The sequence below is a fragment of the Phytophthora parasitica genome (assembly GCF_000247585.1).
Source record: "Phytophthora parasitica INRA-310 unplaced genomic scaffold supercont2.59, whole genome shotgun sequence".
Lineage (NCBI taxonomy): Eukaryota > Oomycota > Peronosporomycetes > Peronosporales > Peronosporaceae > Phytophthora > Phytophthora nicotianae.
The window spans coordinates 214783-233384 of NW_008649045.1; the positions used below are offsets into that span (position 1 = coordinate 214783).

At 50.1% G+C, this 18602-nt stretch overlaps 10 protein-coding genes across 10 annotated transcripts; 2 read left to right on the plus strand and 8 right to left on the minus strand.

The window, feature by feature from the left end:
* Nucleotides 1-1830: 1830 nt before the first annotated feature.
* Nucleotides 1831-4588, minus strand: PPTG_16802 (hypothetical protein). Its single transcript, XM_008914305.1, has 4 exons — nt 4396-4588; nt 4294-4337; nt 4087-4235; nt 1831-4004 (listed from the first exon to the last, which is right to left on the minus strand). Exons 1-4 carry the CDS (start codon nt 4497-4499, stop codon nt 1983-1985), a joined length of 2319 nt encoding a protein of 772 aa, XP_008912553.1. The 5' UTR covers nt 4500-4588; the 3' UTR covers nt 1831-1982.
* Nucleotides 4589-4656: 68 nt separating this feature from the next.
* On the minus strand, nt 4657-6960 carry PPTG_16803 (V-type ATPase, A subunit). The gene is made up of 3 exons (XM_008914306.1): nt 6769-6960; nt 6654-6697; nt 4657-6585 (listed from the first exon to the last, which is right to left on the minus strand). Exons 1-3 carry the CDS (start codon nt 6836-6838, stop codon nt 4843-4845), a joined length of 1857 nt encoding a protein of 618 aa, XP_008912554.1. The 5' UTR covers nt 6839-6960; the 3' UTR covers nt 4657-4842.
* A 167-nt stretch (nt 6961-7127) lies between these two features.
* PPTG_16804 (hypothetical protein) lies at nt 7128-8901 on the plus strand. The gene is made up of 2 exons (XM_008914307.1): nt 7128-7407; nt 7506-8901. The coding sequence occupies exons 1-2, from the start codon at nt 7189-7191 to the stop codon at nt 8781-8783; spliced, it is 1497 nt and encodes a 498-aa protein (XP_008912555.1). The 5' UTR covers nt 7128-7188; the 3' UTR covers nt 8784-8901.
* Nucleotides 8902-8932: 31 nt separating this feature from the next.
* On the plus strand, nt 8933-10525 carry PPTG_16805 (hypothetical protein; the record flags this gene model as incomplete). The annotated part of the gene is made up of 1 exon (XM_008914308.1): nt 8933-10525. One exon carries the CDS (start codon nt 8933-8935, stop codon nt 10523-10525), a length of 1593 nt encoding a protein of 530 aa, XP_008912556.1.
* Nucleotides 10526-10563: 38 nt separating this feature from the next.
* Nucleotides 10564-11029, minus strand: PPTG_23951 (hypothetical protein; the record flags this gene model as incomplete). The annotated part of the gene is made up of 2 exons (XM_008914309.1): nt 10564-10678; nt 10719-11029. The coding sequence occupies 2 exons, from the start codon at nt 11027-11029 to the stop codon at nt 10564-10566; spliced, it is 426 nt and encodes a 141-aa protein (XP_008912557.1).
* Nucleotides 11030-11315: 286 nt separating this feature from the next.
* PPTG_23952 (serine/threonine protein kinase) lies at nt 11316-13310 on the minus strand (the record flags this gene model as incomplete). Its single annotated transcript, XM_008914310.1, has 1 exon — nt 11316-13310. The coding sequence occupies one exon, from the start codon at nt 13308-13310 to the stop codon at nt 11316-11318; it is 1995 nt and encodes a 664-aa protein (XP_008912558.1).
* A 97-nt stretch (nt 13311-13407) lies between these two features.
* PPTG_16807 (hypothetical protein) lies at nt 13408-13680 on the minus strand (the record flags this gene model as incomplete). Its single annotated transcript, XM_008914311.1, has 1 exon — nt 13408-13680. One exon carries the CDS (start codon nt 13678-13680, stop codon nt 13408-13410), a length of 273 nt encoding a protein of 90 aa, XP_008912559.1.
* A 113-nt stretch (nt 13681-13793) lies between these two features.
* On the minus strand, nt 13794-15466 carry PPTG_23953 (hypothetical protein; the record flags this gene model as incomplete). The annotated part of the gene is made up of 7 exons (XM_008914312.1): nt 13794-14567; nt 14632-14811; nt 14881-14932; nt 15001-15054; nt 15119-15192; nt 15263-15294; nt 15376-15466. 7 exons carry the CDS (start codon nt 15464-15466, stop codon nt 13794-13796), a joined length of 1257 nt encoding a protein of 418 aa, XP_008912560.1.
* A 129-nt stretch (nt 15467-15595) lies between these two features.
* Nucleotides 15596-15890, minus strand: PPTG_23954 (hypothetical protein; the record flags this gene model as incomplete). The annotated part of the gene is made up of 2 exons (XM_008914313.1): nt 15596-15616; nt 15666-15890. The coding sequence occupies 2 exons, from the start codon at nt 15888-15890 to the stop codon at nt 15596-15598; spliced, it is 246 nt and encodes an 81-aa protein (XP_008912561.1).
* Nucleotides 15891-16103: 213 nt separating this feature from the next.
* On the minus strand, nt 16104-18584 carry PPTG_23955 (hypothetical protein; the record flags this gene model as incomplete). Its single annotated transcript, XM_008914314.1, has 3 exons — nt 16104-16785; nt 16877-18343; nt 18406-18584. 3 exons carry the CDS (start codon nt 18582-18584, stop codon nt 16230-16232), a joined length of 2202 nt encoding a protein of 733 aa, XP_008912562.1. The 3' UTR covers nt 16104-16229.
* Nucleotides 18585-18602: the final 18 nt, after the last annotated feature.

The following is an 18602-nucleotide window of genomic DNA, read 5'->3' on the forward strand; positions in this document are numbered from 1 at the left end:
TGGGTTTATCCTACCTACACTAGTAGCTAGAGTTGCCGTGGGAATTACAACACCACAGAAATCACTACACCACATTTCACTAAAGCTTTGAAGTCATCCAGAGCGTTATTCAAAGCTCTCAAGAAGAAAGACAAGTAAACTTCTTTTCCAGAACTTCGGTTCAAGTCAAAGAAAGATAACTCCTCTTCGATTGAATTTCGAGCTAGAGGTTTCAAGTCTATGGATGGGATCGTAGAGTTTACGCCCAGATACTTCGGATTCTCTAAGAATGAAGGATTTTATATCAAGGAGAAGATGCCAGAGCTTCAGTTCTCCGTTCGTCTCCAGCGAATTAGAGATGAGAAATTCTATCTCTGTATTCCACGCTCGAAGATATTTGAGAAGACGACTTCTACTCGAACGTGTGCTATTTTTCCAGGAGTACGTAGTTTCATCACCATGTATGACCCCGACGGTCTAACATTGGGCGTAGATGATGCCAACGAGTATATATTTCGAAGATGTCTCACCATCGATCGTTTGATCTCAAGACGTACTAAGGAGACTAACAAGCGCAAACGCTACCGTATGCAAAAGCGCTTGACCAAGAGCTTCAATCAAGTGAAAGCTATTATTGCTGACATGCATCATAAAGTTTCCGGCTGGCTATCGACGAACTATAAACAAGTTCTTCTTCCTTCATTCCAGACGTCGGATATGACTTCCAAGCAAAAGCGCATCTCAAGTAAGACATCTCGAGCTATGCCCACATGGTCTCACTACAACTTCAAGATGATGCTTGCGTATAAGATGGAGCGCAGTGGAGGAAGAATAGTAGAGTGTGAAGAGCATTACACTACGAAAACGTGTTCGTGCTGTGGAAAAATCAACTACAGCATTACGAGTCAGAAAGTTTTCGAGTACAACCATTGTGAACTTGTGGTCGACCGCGACGTGAACGCAGCGCGAAATATCTTTCTCAAGAATGAAGAACTACTCACTTGGGCTCCGACCCAAGTGCCTGGAGATGCCTACTCCGAGTTCGTTAGGTACGCATGAGCTTGCTCTCGTGTATCGACCCGAAACAAAAAACAACTAATGCCGTGCGTTGCCCGGGAAGCTCTGGATATTTATGCATCGAAACGCTACAAATACATGTAAATAATATCGTACCGTATAAACATCAATAGCCCGTAGAGTACATTTTCTGTAACCATCTAAAAAAAATCAAAAAATGGAAATTCCAACTTGGAATTGTTAGTATTTTAGTATTTTTATACTATAAAACTAAACATTCATTGCCTTATCATACATATAATTAGTTAACTAAAGGAAAGATAGAGAAGCTCATCCCAAAAGATTTAGGAGCTGAATTAGTTTCTGGTTTTAATGTTGAATAGATAAATACCCATGCGTGGGATGAAGATTACCTTGTTGGGGAGCACGGGAAGAAGGTTAGGGCTCCAAAGAAGGCAAAAACGAAGTAAGCTGGCGTTTTGAGCTTGCTGAACAACTGTTAGGGACTGGCAATTAACACGGACAACCCTTGCCGCACACCATATAAATATGAATTGTCCACCGTGTAATGTTGGTCGAATTAACTTGAATACATTAAGTCGACTGGCCAAGTGGTCAAGTTAACTTGAATCTAGATTCTATTCTGCAGCACGTCATAAGTTATCAGTAGATGTTGCTCCAATGTTAAATGATTGTAGCTTTGGTGACAGGTCGCACGAATGTCGTTCTTCACCGGTTGGGTCAACATTGACCCAATTTCGAATAGAATATCAGATATCATCAAATATCCCGTCGGTTAATCTTATCCTCTGTAAGGAAAGAAGATTTGAGTGTTTACACAAGCAGAAAAATATTTGTTTACATAGGATCCACGAGGGGTCTGGACTCTGGATATATGTATCCAAGAATTCATGATGGTACTTTCGTATCTCATGATAACTTTGGTATATATTGAGGCGAAAAATGTGCAACTTGCTCCCTGCTATTTACTTGCGATCCTCAACAATTTCTACTCCTTCATCAAGATCCACTTCGACCTCGTTGAGATCCATGGGGGCAGTCACTGCCGCAGATGGAGCGATGATCTGTACACTGCCATGTCGGGTAAACTTTGGTGGTGCAGACGCATTCGGAACTGTCATGAGTTCCGGATCCGAAACGGGAGAGTTGCGTTCAGCTTCTGGTAGCTCGTCGGCTTCGTCAACAGTGGCTACTACACCCGATCCACCGGATGCAGCTGCGGTAGCGCTACTGGGCAGTGAGAATCCACGCAATGCACCGATGGCACTGAGTGCCTTGATCTTCTTACGCGCGCGTTTCCACTTGGCGTGAACTGTGAGCTTGGCGTTGATCCGGAATCCCTCCATGAACTCGTTGATGTTGATCTCATTATCGTGGCTGAAGTCCATCATACGCATGTAGTCCAAACCGTTGGTACTAAAAGGCTTCGTTCCAGGTGGCAAGTGCTCGTTCAACAACTTGATACCGTTCTCCAACTCGTCCACAGAGATCGTACCGTTACCGTCACGATCCAAAACACGGAAGAGAGCTTCAAGACGAGAGCGATGACGGTACAGCGAGTTGAAGGCGCTGCGTTGCTTCTCACGCTCCGGGTCAGTGTTCTCGTCGCTCTCGGTGCGTTTTACTGCTCCTTCGGCGTTGTATCGGTCCAAAAAGTCGTAGTATGGCACCAATCCCTCTTCGTCCAACGCAGTTAACAGGGGTTGAAGAGCCTTCCAGTCCAAAGACAAGTCCAAAACGTCCTCCATGATGGTACCCCACGTCTGGACGGTGAGTTTGCCCGATTTCTCCTGGTCAAAGTGCTCAAACTCTGCTACCAAGTCCGCACGGTACTGGATGATGAGCGAGAAGAGTGCATCCAGGTTAGACACGGCCATGTCGCGACTCTCAGCACTCGCCATGTACTGGAAGAACGCAGGTTTATCCTTGCCAGAAGGCACGCGCATAAAGCAGCCCAGATTATTGGCTTTACCGCAGTAATTCGACGCTGAGAACAGCGTAACCAGCATCCCTTTCTCCTTGTATGGCCAGTCGAAACCTCGCGGAACACACTCGTGGGAGCGAACAACCAGAGCCAATTTGTTCTTGGTCATGAACTTCTGCACGATATCGGGGCCATAAATCGTACCAGCGCCCCGTTTGTTCTCTTCGTAGCCCTTGGAAGCCTTCGGATCACTCCACAATAAGTCGCGGATGATCTGCATCTTGCGGTGAGGTTCACGATCCTTTCGGCTCTTTGGCTTCGTGCGATACCTGGTGAGATCGTAGCCAGCACGGTCCAGCGTGTTCAACTCCTTAACCGGAATATTCTCACGCGGAATTCCTCCATGCACCACAAGCACACGGTCATCAATGAGTGTGGCCAGTGGGAGATAGCGAAAACTCTCACAGAAAAGGTCGTACACGAATCGATCGTACTTGACTTCGCACTCTTTCATAAAGCCAAACACTTGGGTGATCGAGTTCTCTTCGTGGTTGCCACGGTTCAACAGCACGTGACGTGGATATAGCAGTTTGAAGAGGTAAATGATGATGGCGATCTCCACGCCGCGGTCTCCACGATCGACAAAGTCTCCGTTAAACAAGTAAGGGTTGCTCTCAGATGGCACGCCGTTCTCACGGAGGATCAATAGCAAGTCATCTAGCTGTCCGTGCAGGTCTCCGATGATGGTAATGTGGTTCGCAGGAGCGATCTGGAACTCCACCATGGTCGGATCTTTGCGGAACAGCACGATGGCTTCGTTGATCACGCGCACCACGACGTTACGCGGGATTTTGCGGCCATTGCGACACGAGTCGATGAGGTTTTCCACGCTTTTGAGTGTGATGACGTCGTCCAGCTCGTCTCCCTGCACGTACATGTTGGCAATGTCGATGTTGCCCATATCCTGCTGGGACACGGGGTGGGGCTCTGACGGCTTCTGCTTGCCATCATCCAGACCGGGAATGTAGTTCACTAATGCGTCCAAGAACAGTGACAACTCCAACTGCAGCAATAAAAAACAATATAAAATATCGTCAGAAATCAGATTCAACTTGTCAAAGATAATTGATACATTGGCAACGCACCACTTCAGCTTCTTCTCGGTTCTCAAGGTCGTTAAATAATTTCCAATTGGAAATAATTTGGTCCTCGGTGGGGGTTGACGCTGTCGAGCTGGATGGAGACGGAGGGGGTTCCTGAGGTGGCTCCTGTTGAGGTTGAGGTGGGGGTGGAGCTGCAACGTAACGCGTGTCAGTTCCCGTATTGCTGCAACGTAAGTTGGTGCATCTTACCTGCTCGCTGCTCGCTGGCTGTGGGCTGCGAGGTCTTGCTATTGCTGTAGATTTCACAGTTAGTGTTGAAGGTCTCCACAATGATACAATTAATGTACGTACCCAGTTCCATTCTTGCGACGCGGGTACTTGGGCGCTAGACGCGTGGGGAGCGGCGCGTCTCTCGGGTGCGCGTTTCCATGATCTGAAGAGGGTTTATTGCCCATGACGGAGCCCGCAGAGGTGCAGGAAGCGTGCACCTATGGCGGGAGAAGGTCAAATGCGCATAACGTCTGACTTGTTTTTAGAGTCGAAATTATGGCGAATCACATTGGTCAGACAGATTATGGCGAATCAGATGTCGCAAATGTCATTTGGAGTAGACCCAATCGTAGACGTGGAATTAGATCAAGCGTGTGTCAACAAGTTAACAAAAACTTAGACTTTAATCCAAAAATTAACCAAATCGGTCCGAGTTAATCAACAATTTACTCGAACGTATGCAAATGCTTTAGGAAACTTGACCATGGCGCGGTGGCTACTGCGTTCGACTCCGGACGACTGTAAACATTAGTCCGAGAGCGTCTGGAACGCCTGCTCCACTTCCTCGTCCAGGCCGGTGAAGAACGCCTTAAGTTCGGCTTCCGGCTGCTTAGGCAGCTGGAACTTGGTCTGGATGATCTTCTGCAACACTGGGTTCATGGACGTCTTGATCTGTGCCCACGTCACCTTGGCATCGGGTGGCGAGTCAGCGATGGCCTTCTGGCTCAAATTGTAGAACAGGATGATCGATCGCAGCATACCCACACTCTTGACCAATGGACAGGTGAAATCATAGTCCGAGAAGGCGTTCTGCTGCAGGAAATCCTCACGGATGATCTTGGCCACTTCCATGATCACCTTCTGATCCTCCGACAGCGACTCCTTGCCCACCAGCTGCACGATTTCTGTCAAATTGTCTTCCTTCTGCAAGATCTCCTGGCACTTGGTACGCAGCGTCGAGTACTCCGGGTCGATCTTGTTGAAGAAGGGCTCCAACACACGCATGTACTTGGTGTAACTGATTAGCCAGTTCACGGACGGGAAGTGTTTGCGCTGAGCCAGCTTCTTGTCCAGACCCCAGAAGACCTGCACGATACTCAACGTAGCAGCCGTCACAGGGTCCGAGAAATCACCACCAGGAGGCGACACGGCACCCACGACAGTGACGCTACCCTCGCGCTTGGGGCTTCCAAGACACGCCACACGACCAGCACGTTCGTAGAAAGCAGCTAGACGAGCACCCAGATAGGCAGGGTAGCCGCTATCAGCCGGCATTTCACCCAGACGACCCGAGATTTCACGCAGAGCCTCAGCCCAGCGACTGGTCGAGTCCGCCATCATCGACACGTTCATACCCTGGTCACGGAAGTACTCGGCCAGCGTGATACCCGTGTAAATCGAAGCCTCACGGGCAGCCACAGGCATGTTACTGGTGTTGGCCACGAGCGTCGTACGCTTCATAATGGGCACTTCACGGTCATTGACCGTCATCGTGAGCTCAGGGAAATCGTTGAGCACTTCAGCCATCTCGTTACCACGCTCACCACAGCCCACGTACACAATAGCGTCCGAGTTTGAGTGCTTGGACAGAGCCTGAGAGATGACCGTCTTACCACAGCCGAAAGCTCCGGGCACAGCGCACGTACCGCCCAGTACAGACGGGAACAACGCGTCAATGATGCGTTGACCAGTGGTCAGAGCCACGTTACCGGCCAGCTTCTCAGCCACCGGACGAGGCTTACGCACAGGCCACATGTGCGAGAGTCCGAGCTTGTGGGTGACACCAGTGGTGTCATCACGCACCTCAAGTACCGTGTCTTTGAGTGTGAACTGCTCGTTGTTGTCCGTGCCAGAGCCGTAGATCTTGACCACAGTACCGAAGACATTGGGCGGACACATGATCTTGTGCGAGTGCAAGATGTCGTTCTCGTGCACTAGACCGAAGATATCACCGCCAGAAATGGGGTCTCCCTCTCGGAAGTTCACAGGCTTGTAGCGCCACTTCTTGTCGGCGTTCAGAGAGGCCACATCCACTCCACGAGGGATGTACACGTCCTTGCTGAGGTCGCTAATGGCGTGCAGAGGACGCTGAATACCGTCAAAGATGTTGTCCACGATACCAGGACCCAGTTCCACGGACAATGGCTGCTTGCGACGCTCCACCGGGTCGCCCACAGTCAGACCGGACGTGTCTTCGTACACTTGGATGGAGGCATTGGTGTTCTCCAGCTTGATGATCTCGCCCACGAGCTTGTCGTGTCCCACACGCACCTACAATGAGCCATCACTCAGTTAAATTCTAGTATTATTGTTGTTTAAAACCCAGTTGATAGGATTACCAGCTCGTACATGGCAGCGCCATGCATGTTCTCGGCGATCACCACTGTTACAGTGCAGGAATAAGGTTAAAACGAGGTCAGAGGCGGTTATTTGGGAGGGGGAAGAGCGACGTACGCGGGCCCGAGACCTTGTACACGTAGCCGAAGTCGGACTCCTTCTCATTGTCGCCGAACACATGCGCCATGGCTGCTGCTAGGAAGAGATCTTCGCTCGACTTTTGGCGATCTTTCACTTGCGTTTGGTATGTGAAAGCGGAGCACGACCAACTGCTGGCTTCAAGAGGGACAGGGTGTCACGCTTACTATTGTGAAAAAGGGGTGAGATAATAGAAACCCCTCCATGTTGTATGCCAGTTGGTCGTCAAGATCCTATCCAATCTATTCGCCGAAATAGAACGCCTTATTACGACTTTCTCACTGGACAATAACTTCAACACGTCGATTGGTGCAAAACCCACTAAATCCGTATCATTGGCTGAAAATCAGATCACTTTGGTTGGCATCAAGAGGTGCAGCCATTTGGCATATCACTTCGATGGTAGACCAAGTTGAGCAGGTCACAGCAGCGGTGGAGGCCGCGACGCTGAGCCCCAAGGCTGCAGAGCAGCCCAGTACTCCTGCATTCTCTTACGCAGCGGCTGCAGCTGCTCCGGCGGCCCCAGCGCCAGCCCCGACAACGAACAAGAAGGTTCTGCACCTCGTCATCGACTCTGGCGCTATCATCAAGGGCACCAACCTGGCCGTACTGGCTGAAGTAAGTTACCTTATCATAGAGTAGAGATTGTGTCCATTAATTCCTCGAAATTTCGGCGATAAACTCACCACGGGTCTTGGTTTTACCACCACTTGTAGAATTTCTGGACTGTCCCCGATGTGTTGGACGAGATCCGCGATAAGAAGTCGCGTGCCATTCTGGAACGACTCCCATTCACACTGCAGACACGTGAACCGTCGGCCGAGGCCATGAAGGCTGTGGTTAACTTCTCCCGCAAGACTGGAGACTTCACCTATCTATCACTCACGGACCTGCGTGTCATGGCTTTGTCCTATCAACTGGAGGTCGAAGCCAACGGTGCCGACCATCTACGCACCAGTCCGGAGCTATCACAGACCGTCACTCGTGCAGCTAACGGCAAGATCGTTGGCGGCTCACAGACCAACATTCCGTGCAAATATTTCGGCACAGCCATGGGTTGCAAGTACGGAGACGAGTGCAGGTTCACACACGATGAGACAGCAGTTGCCAATACTGAGGGCGATGCTGAAGCTCCCAAAAAGAAGGTTGATATCCCGTGTCGCTTCTTCAACACCCCCGAAGGCTGCAAGTACGGCGCCGAGTGCTCGTTCGTTCACGAGAAGATTGAGAGTGATGAACCTACTCAAGAAGAAACAGAGGAGCCTGTGGTCGAGCAGGTGATCAGTGAGGAGATCCGAAACGCTGACGTCAAGTCGCGCATTATGGGCGGATTCGCTGCATCCAGTAACGCTGGTGCTGCTGAGGATGACGGCAAGAACTGGATCACCAGCGACAATTTTGCCAAGTTCACAGCGTCTCCGTTCGGCGACGGTAAAGGTCTGGAGGAGATCTCGTCTCGACTGTCTGTAGCGTGCATCACGACGGATTTCTCCATGCAGAACGTGATGCTGCAGATCGGCCTGCGTCTTCTGTCGACGGAAGGAATGATCATCAAGCGTGTGAAGCAGTGGATCTTGCGTTGCATCGCTTGCTTCACGACGTCCACCGAGATGGATCGCCTGTTCTGTCCTAAGTGCGGTAACAGCACTATGGAGCGCGTGTCGTACAGCCTCGATCGTGACGGTCACATGACGTTTTACACACGTGCAAACCGCCCCACGAAGCTTTCAGGCACTAAGTATTCTCTACCCAAGCCCAAGGGTGGCCGTAACGGCGACTTGTTGCTGCGTGAGGATCAACTTCTAGTTGGTATCTGGGGCCAACGTCAGCGTCAGCACAAGAAGGTTATGCAGAGCGCATTCGGCGAGAACGTAGCGCACGATCTCGGCGTTAAGGCCGAGAAGCAGACAGGAATTCAAGTGGGCTACGGACGAATGAACCCCAACTCACAGAAGGGTCGTGAGCGTCGTGGCAAGAAGAAGAAACGCAACTAGACTATGCGGGAGTTCGTACCTTTTTGATATCGTTATCGTTGAACAAGATGGTTGCAAATTTATCGGATTTTTGTGACCAATTTTAGCTCGTGCCTAATGTAGTTGCTGTCTAAGAACTGGCACTTCTAATTTAGTGTCCTACATGTACAATGCAGGAGTCTGGCTGGCAGGAGCGTGATGGTGGGAATGTGACGATACTGGACTGTATTACAACTGGAGCGCGTATTAACTCGCCTCGAAGCTTGGAAGCGTGTCGTCGAATGGGTTTTAAACCGAGTGAATTATTGCCCAAGACGGTGGTGGAGTTTCTGGATCATGGAGTTAACCGCAAATATTCTTTAGTGGAGAAGGAGGCGGCTGTGCTTCGTCACGAGCATTTCGAGCAGCTACGACAGCAGAAATTGGAGACTGTGCGAGTTGAACGTGAGGCAATTATCAACGGTCTGGGACCAGCACCACCTTCCACGGCGTTGCTATCTGGATCAGTGCCGGATAGTCCACTGCAACAGCAAGTGGCTCCAGGTTTCCCACCTCGTCGTTCTCAGTCAGCGAGACTTTGGAACGGGAACACAGAGGAACCAGAAGCTCTCGCTGGCTCCACGTTGTTGCAGTTAGAGGAGCGACGACTAGCACGGATCAAGCTTCGTCAACAGAAAGATATCCAAAATGCCATAGAAATGGAAGCCAAGTTATCTCGACTGCAAGAAGAGAACGCTCGACGCGCTGCTGAAGAAGCGAAGCGACAAGAAGAACAGCAACGCAAGTTGAAAGCTCGACGAATGCAGTTAACAGCTGCGAAGCACGAGAAGGAGCTCGCTAAGAAACGAGATGAAGATAAAGAAGCAATAGAACACAAAGCTCGAAGACGATCGGAAGCCGAACGTGAACGAGTATTAGCCGAAGAGGCCAAGGAGAAGGCGCGTTTACGAGCGCAAGAAGCAGCACAAAGAGATTTAGAGCGACAACGGAATGCTGATGCTTGGCAGGCACACACCGAGGAGCTAATGAGGCAACAGGAAGAAGAAGTGGCTGCGAACCGACGAAGAATGTTGGAAAAAGAGCTACAAGTTGCGTTGAAGATGGAAAACGCGAACAAACGTCGACATCAAGAAGCGTTGGAGCGACGAGAGAAGGCTAATGCACGTATACAGAACGTCACATACCAGAATGAGTTGACCATCGCGCGTAAGAAGCAGGAGGTGACAGATAAACAAGCAGCAGCGGCTGAGCGTGCACGAGAGATCGAGAAGAAAACCATAAACGAGCTTAAAGAGCGCGCTGCAAAGTCTAAACAAGAGGAACAGGTTCGTAAAAAAAGACTCGACGCTGCACACGCATTACGTCAAAAGCATGTGAGCGAGTTGCTGGCCAAGCGCGAGCAGCTTGAAGCGAAGATGGAGGACACACAACATGAACGAGAGAAGGCGCGATTATTGGCACAAGTGGAGCATCAATTGTCGATCACTCAAAAGGAGCAGAATGTTGCGAGAATTCAACGAATGGAAGCGTATGCACGTCAGCAATTACTGCAACGGATCGCATCGGCAGACGCCCGATCAAGAGCAGTCAAGGAGCGGAAGAGGGCGTTACTCCAGGCTCGACAACAAGTTGCAACGGAAGCAATGATCCGTCGCCATCGACTTGCTGAAGCGGTCGAGAAACTGCGGACAACGTCAACTAAGTGGGACAAGATCGAGGAGATCCTGTACGTCTATACTAGTCATTTGCGAGGAACTACCTAGTACTTAAGTATCTAACTTGTGTCTTTGTGGTTGTTTTCTTAGAGATCGTGAAGCGCATACTGCGCAGCAATCGCCATTATTGACACAACCAAAAAGTAGTAATGTCGATTGGTAAAATTCACAGTAGCAACAAATAACTTACGAGAACTTTTCCTACAATTTAAAACAATTAAAAAAAAAACAGTGCACTCACCACTGCGCGTAGCTTTTTCTCGTCTTGCCATGACGAGCCCGTTTCTTCATGGGGTGGCAACTTCTGTCCAAAATGGATAGCGTTTCCGCTGCAGTACGTTTCTGGTAACTCGTTCCACGACGGGAAAGAGCTTTGAGCACTTTGATCCCTCCTTCTTGTTTGATCACTTTCCTGGCGTGTTTCAAGAGCGGACCCACTCCGATAGCGCTACTGTAGCGTCTGCCGCAGCCAGCAATGCAGCTCACCACAAACACTGCATTCTCCAGTAATTCACCAGTTCCATTTTGCAATATCTCCACTAATAAATCCATCCCTCCGTCCTCCACGATTTCTTCACAATTGCTTGAACTGTTTACAGCAATATTTGCCAGTGCACTCGCGGCGTTTCGCTTTTGTTCGTCATTGCCCGTATCAAGCAGATGTACCAAAGGTGCGATCGCTCCCTCCTCTGCCAGCACAGAGCAGATGCTTTCAATCGTAGACAGACTAGACAGCGTGGCCGTTGCACTTGTCTTCAGCTCCTCTGTGGACAGTAAGGACGCGACAAGCAGTGGAATAGCGCCCTGCTTCACGATGACCCAAGCATCTGCTTCACTCTTAAAGTACCAGCTCAACATATCCGCTGCGCGTTCCTTCTGCGCGTTGCTGCCGTCTCGAAGCAGCCCAACTAGGCCGGTAATACTCTCCTGTGTCAACGGATATTCCACTAGCAGGGAGGAACGTCAACGCATACGGAGCAAACATTTTCTCCACGTTTGTGTTAGCAACCAGCAGCTCCGCAAGGTACGAGATCGCCCCGCCCGCTTCAATAGCCAGACTGTTCTCCTCGTTATCACACGCTAAGCGACCCAAAGTATACGCTGCCAGCCCCTTTTCAGCGCTTGATCCAGAGTGCAACAGCTCGATCAGAGGCTTTATAGCTCCTTCGTTAGCTATAACGACTCTGGTGTCGTCATTGTCAGCCAAGTGTCCGATAGCTTCCACTACCCACACCGTCAGTCTCTTGTTGCATTTGGTTAGCAGCTCCACAAATAAAGCCAAAATACTAGAATTTGCCAGAATTTGAGTAGTTTTTGCAGCCGCAATTCCAGAACAGTACACAATCGCCTTCAATTTCTCTTCTTCTTGGCCATTGCGAAGGTCGTTCATCATAGACGTACACTCATCCGATGTAGCGTCATGGACGAATTCTTCAAGAGCTTTAAGGTCTCCAGTGGAGAATCTGGAGTCGACCACCGAGATCCAGCGTAAGCAGGACAGCGCACAGATCTGCACGAAGTGAGAGGAGCTGGTTTCCACCGCACAAATCAAAACGTCAACGCCATCGGTCTCAATTATCTCTTTGCGCTGCGTCTCGTCCAGACATTTTTCCAGTAACAGAACCAACGCTTGCTCTTGATCTGATATTCTACCACGACGAAGTGCCTCCAAAAGTTCTGGCACTGGGATGTCTACATGTAAGCTCTGGGGATTGGTCCTCAAACTCGCAGTGTTCACTTCGGTTCCACACTGCGAGCAAAACCAAGAGTCCGTTGCCACCTCCGACGAGCAAGCACTGCACGTGATTGCAGCTTGTACTGCCATAGCAGTTTGCTCCGCCAATCTTTTCATCTCGGCGATGACGCGCTCCAACGACACGCGCTTTGTTGGATCGCTATCAGTCATGGCCAGAACCAACTCCCACTCGTCATCATTCATACTCCTGGGTCGGGTCGGGGTCACTCCGTGTCGTAGGTTGTGGCGTACATCGTCATCGTCAAGGAATTTAAAAGGCGGTTCGCCAGCCTCTGGCTCTATCAAGCACATAGCAAATGAGTACACGTCCGATGCGAATGTTGGCCGCTGCTTCAAACACTCTGGAGCACCCCATCGCAAACTGCGTGATAGAGACTTGGACACAGTTCGTAGAGTTGCTAAGCCATGGTCAGTCAGCTTGGCTTGTCCATTGGAACCCACGAGAATATTGTTGAGCTTGAGATCTCCATGCACGACGCCCTTCTTATGGATGTAGTCCAGTCCCAAAGCTGCCTGGTAAAACAGCCGCCACTTGTTCTCGTCGCTGCAGCTTAGAAACGAGCCGAGGCCTCCGTAGATTTCTTCTTCCCACACAATGAAAGGCGGCAAACTGACGTGAGAGGCGCCGAGAATCTTCACCAAGTTCGGATGTGTCAGTTGATACAACTGATCCAGCTCTGCCTTGATGTGCTGCCTCTTGCGCCCATCAATCTCCATCGAGTCAACCGCCGAAAAGCGCTTCAAGGCCACTCTTGTGTCTGCACCCCACACTGCGTGGTGCATGGAGCCCGAGGGCCCACAGGCAAATGGTTTAGCCTCAATAACCAGCTCAAACCTGGGAAGGAACCACAACGGAACGCTTCTCACGACCACATGGGACCCCATACTGATCGTTCGTATCATCATCTCCAGGTTATCAACACTGTCTCCTCGCTGCTGCAGCTCGAACTTCAGCGTAAGTAAGGCTTCCACTTGAGACTGCGAGTCCTGCAGCTCACTGAAAACCACCGCAGAGTCTCTAACCGTTGCAGCTAGCGCAGCTTCCAGCGCTTGCACGTCGTCACTCCATTGTTGCATCCAATATGTTAGCAGCAACGCCAAGCAACTCAACTAGGCCGCAAACATCTTGGTAGATTTGTCGAAGCTCGTTCAGTATGGTCTGGTGCCTGCACACTCAGAACAGCAGCTCTTTCTTCGAGTACAGCTTTAGAAACTTCACGAACGTAGTCAACGCAGCCACAAACTTTGTCCTTGCATCACTGTCAGTAGAATCCACCACGTTGTTCGCGTTCTTCAGGTTGTTGTAAACGATTTTTTTTAGCAAACTGTAAAGATGCTCGCACATTTGCTGAGCTTCGTTCATACTGGGCCACAACTGCTGAATGGTAAACAGAGTCTGCACAATTGAGCCCTCGCCAGCGACCACAATGTTCGCCAACCCGGTCATGATAGAGCAGCAGAAGGTTCTTGCTTTATGGGATTTTGCAGAATGGCAAGCGTGTTGGAGCGAGATCTTGGGACGCGGAAGTCCATAAAAGAATTCGCGCAATGCAATCGCATTTAACGCAAGTCAATCTCAATAACGTCCTCCTCTCCTGTCCCTGTTTTCAGTAAACTATCGCTTGTTGAAGTCGGACGTGGAGCCGCCAGTGAGAGTCTGATTGCCTGCTGCAACTGCTCGTTATCACTATCGTCACTGTCAGAGACAGTCAGATCTACAACAGAAGACCCAGCAGTGCGTGCTCCAGCGGCTTCGTCACCTCGAAGTTGGTCGGGTGGCTCCAGTCGATCTCTATCACGCCCACCAAGAGTAAATTGCTGTGATGATGGAGTCTGATAGAGAGCTTGGACATCCCCCACTAGGAGGTATCCGTCTTCATCATAGGCAGAGAGAACGACGGGAGTTGAGGACAGGAACTTGAGCTTTGGCCAGCCTGAACTCTTTGTATCGCCATCCTGCTCTTTCTTCCGCTTCTTGTAGCTATCGTTTCCAGCATCAGGTTGATTCTTTCCAGCACTCGGAGGCTTTGTAGGCGGTCTTTTCGCTTTACTGTTCTCGGTATCACCGTCCTCCTTTATGGTCGGGAAAAACTGCTTCACACTCGGTGCAGCTTTCGCTACTTTTTCTTTCTGCTTCTGCTTTTCCGCACGAGCGAGTTCTCTCTCCTTCTTCTTCGCCTGCTTGGCTGTGAACTCTGCTGGCTCCTTGATTTTAGTGTAGCTGCCACCACAACTTCGTTCGTGGTCAGCCCACCAGCGATCTGTCGGTCCTGGCGCTCGGTTCATCGACCGCTTGACAAGGCCAAAGTACGGACGAGTGTGTCGGCACGGGCCCTACAACATTATCAAGCATAGATTAGCATCTACTATCCCTCATCTCGACTCCAACCACACCCACATTGCACTGCCACACGTGCTGTCGGTATGAGTTCACTTCGTCGTGAAAAGTGTGAAAGACCGTGATCTCGGTCTTCGCAGCTTCATTGATCCGGTTCATGTGCGCTTGAAATAGTGGTCCGTGGTCCTCGTGGTCGCGCACGGGAGTCGCTACGAACACGTACGCGTGGATCATCTCGTGCTGCTCAATAACCACACTGTCAAAACACCGAATCTAATGGCTACATCACACTTAGCACAGACTCGTTACCAGTAGAGTGTTGACCATGTCGCTGCGTGGTCGAAGCTTCAGCAATGGCTCACTGATAAAAAAAAAAGGAGAGAAATAATTAATTTGACAGCCTTCAAGAGTTTCAGAACGTCTTCGTACCTCAACCGAATCGAACAGAAGCCGCTACGAGGCTGGAAACTGCACAGTCCAGCACTGTAGCACAGCAGGTAAATAAAATATTAGTGCTGTGAATTGTTTAGAGAATGTCTTAATGTACCAGAGTGTCATGCGCCTGCTCCACTTGACCTCACAGCCGGCCAATCGACCTTCGAAGAACATGCGGTTGTACTCCTGTATAAGGTGCAATTGCTGTTAACCATCATTGGCAAAGTATTATATCGTGAGCGGGTCTTGTGCGTACCTGGAAGAGTGAGTGCAGGTCTGGGTTGGGATCTGGAACGGGGAACAGTGTGAGATATCGATGCTAAAACGCTCGAAGAATAGGCGGAGGCGCGTGCAGCAAGAGGCACATACCTAGATACTCGTTCTCTCGAGCCAAAAGATCGCACCGCTGTGTTGCGAGCGTGTCTCCGCGAGCCGTGGCGACGGCGTGTGCTAGTGCCATGTTGCAGAGAGGTCACTAAATTGTCGCTTGTGGCAGAGGTTAAAATTTCACAATGTATACTTAGGCGGGAGCTGTAGGCTCGAAATGTAAACTTACGGTGGCATGTCGAAAATAATTGAAAAACATGCGTTACCTGTCATTTCTTTCTGTCTGAAAGACACAAAAAAAACACGCGAAACATGTAAAAATGACCAAGTACCGGTATACTGTTAGGAAAAGTAGAACGCTTCATTTCCTCTACCCGGATCTCCAACTTGCGCATCAGCTCCTCCATCTTGCTCTCGAACTCCGCCACACTGAGCGACATCTCGATCTCCTGGCAGTTCATCGTGTCGCCTGTAGCTGCCTCGCACTCACTGCGATGTCCCTCGCCAATTAGAGCTCTGTACTCACTTGCGACGAGAATTTCAGGCTGCTCTTGCATTTCGTTCTTGGTGAGTTGCTGATGATCCCATGGCTAAAGGCGCTGCTCGTTGCTGGTAAATTGTAGAATGCCAACCCGGATCCAACCTGATGACACCATGTAACCACAGTGTAATGACGCATTACATTGAACATGCAAATACGTTGGAAAACTCTAGCAAATGTGTCCTTAACGTTTAAATAGCATGATCGATTCAAATTTCTGACACGAGGATATGCTGAACTTCACGATATAGAAATTGAAGCATGTTCGGTTTAATGAGGAAAATAATTAAAAGAAAGCAGACTTGCACGCCAGTGCTAGTTAGCAAAGCTTGGGCACCGCCTAGGTAGTGTCATCTCATACGCTATGGAATATCCTGCCGTTTGTCAGGGTGGAACGCACAATCTCCAGGACCTGTTTCTCACGGTCCATCAATACTTTCACCTGCCGCAGCACGAGCAGCAGCTGCAGCATCTTCTCAACATACAGCTCCATTTCCTCCAGTGCGATCACTGTGACGCGATTCAGCTCCTCCTTCGTGCTCTCTGTCTCCGCGAGCAACACCTCGATGTGATCGATGTGATCGGGGTGCATCATGCCACCTGTAGCTGCCTCATACTCCCTCTTCTTCGTTCGTGTGGAGCTAAAACTCTGCGTTTGCTCCCGATGTGCGTTGGCGGAGGCTGAACTTCGCGAGCTTGTGACTTGGTGATGATGTTCGTGGTCTTGCTCCGTGCTGGAAAGTTGCAGAATGGCAAATTGATGACGCAATGTAGTCGTGATAGTGTAATGACGAGTTTCCCTGAACATGCACAACATGTCGGAAATTGCTTGCAAATATGCTTCTTGTACCGTAGTTCTTTCCTTCTCGTTGTTCCCATTTGTTGCATTGATATTTGAGTCGGATGGCGGACTACACCGGTAGAATTGAGATTAACGTGGTTATCATGGATATCATTCAGCTTATTGCAGGTTGTCCTTGCTTGCCTATTGCTTTTATCTACCGAATCTGCTTCTCAATGACGAGAGCCTTCATCTCGGACAAGTACAGAGGATTCACCCCAGCCTCCACCAGCTCGCCCACCTCCTCCATCCGGATCCTCTCCAACTTCTCCAACTCCTTTGCATATTCCTCCTTGAGTGCTTGACCCTCCTCCTGCTTCTTGACAAAAGCGAGCTTCTTCAAGCGCTCTTTCTCTTCGATCTGTGACTGCAGCACACGACGATGAGCCATACTGGCCAACTTGCGCTTTTCGTCCTCCTCCTTAACCCGAGCCTTGTCCGACTCGACCTGCACCATGATCGAATCGTATTCTCGCTGCTGCAACGTCGCCTCTTTAACGCGAGCACGTTCACGATGCAGCGCCTGAGCCTCGCGAGCTCGTCGAAGTTCCTCCATCTCCTCCTTGTGCTTCCTGGCCAAAGCCAAGTCGGCTTCACGAGCTTGTCGTTCACGCGCTTCAGCAGCTCGTTTGGCACGCAACTCGTCAAGTTCTGCCTTCTCGTTGGCCATTTTCTCCTGCATTGAACGCAACTTGGCGCAGCGTAGTTCAGCTTCATGTCGTCTCTGAGCCTCCTCTTCTTCACGTTGCTTGAGATCCTCCGCCTTCTTCATTTGATACGCATACACGGCATCTTCCTCTTCTTTAATCTTGCGTAGCACCTCCTGCTTGCGCATCAGTGTATCCTCGTTGAACCTCTTGATCTCTTCCATGGAGCGTTGAGCACGCAAAGCTTTCGCCTTCTCTTTCTCAGCTGCTTCTTCTTGTTGGCGTTGGATTTTTGCCAACATTTCTTGTGCTTCCTGAGCGACGATCTCGCTCTCCTTCTGACGTTGACGCCGACGATCTTCGATCTGGTCTTCCAGGACTTTACGATCAGCATATCTCTTCTGTTTCTTCTCCTCATCTCGATCTTCTTGTCGCTTGAGACTTTCAAGACGCTCGATCTCCATCAAAGTATTCATCTTTTCATCGTAAACGTGATGTTCTTCTTCCAGCTCCTTCTTCACCTTAAGCTGCTGGTCACGGATCGTGAAGGCTTGGGCCCGAGTCCCCAGTGTCTTCATCAACTTTACACTGTCGTGCATCTGGTCTTTCAGTACTCGAGCACGACGCAAAATCTCTTGTTTCTCGGCTGAGAAGATCTGCTCAATCTCACTCTTCGGAGCTCGCAGGGCTGCCTCTTCACTGAGCTTTAACATGTGCTCCTTTCGAGCTTTTGATGTCAAGCGTTGGTGCTCCTGATCCGCCTCACGCTTGGCTTCTAGCGCCTCCAAATCGGCAGCTTTCAGAATTTTCGTCTCTGCTTTGATGCGTTCCAGTTCGTCCTCGGGTAAGACCACGATCGGTTTCTTGGTCACCATTCTCTTTCCTGTCCGTTTAGTGCAATGACGATCAAATGTCGGCTTGCTTTCCTGTTCCACCGTTTCTTGGTTGGATGGAGTATTTGAATGGGTCCCAACGATATCCCTGGCAAAAGGAGGAACAGTTCGTAAGTGATCCCCTTCCCAAAGAGATGCAAATCAACATACCTTCCAGCTTGAAGCGTGCGATCATTCTTGCGGTTCTTGAGTAGTTGGTTCTTCTCACCAAAAAGCGTGTCGTCCACCTGAGGTGTATGTGCTACACGGCGATAGCGTCGAGATCCACCGCCGCCATGAGGCAACGAACTGCGGCTCGTGGACGAGTTCGTTCGTGCGCTCGAGCTCATCGCTTTAGTCTTCTGCTC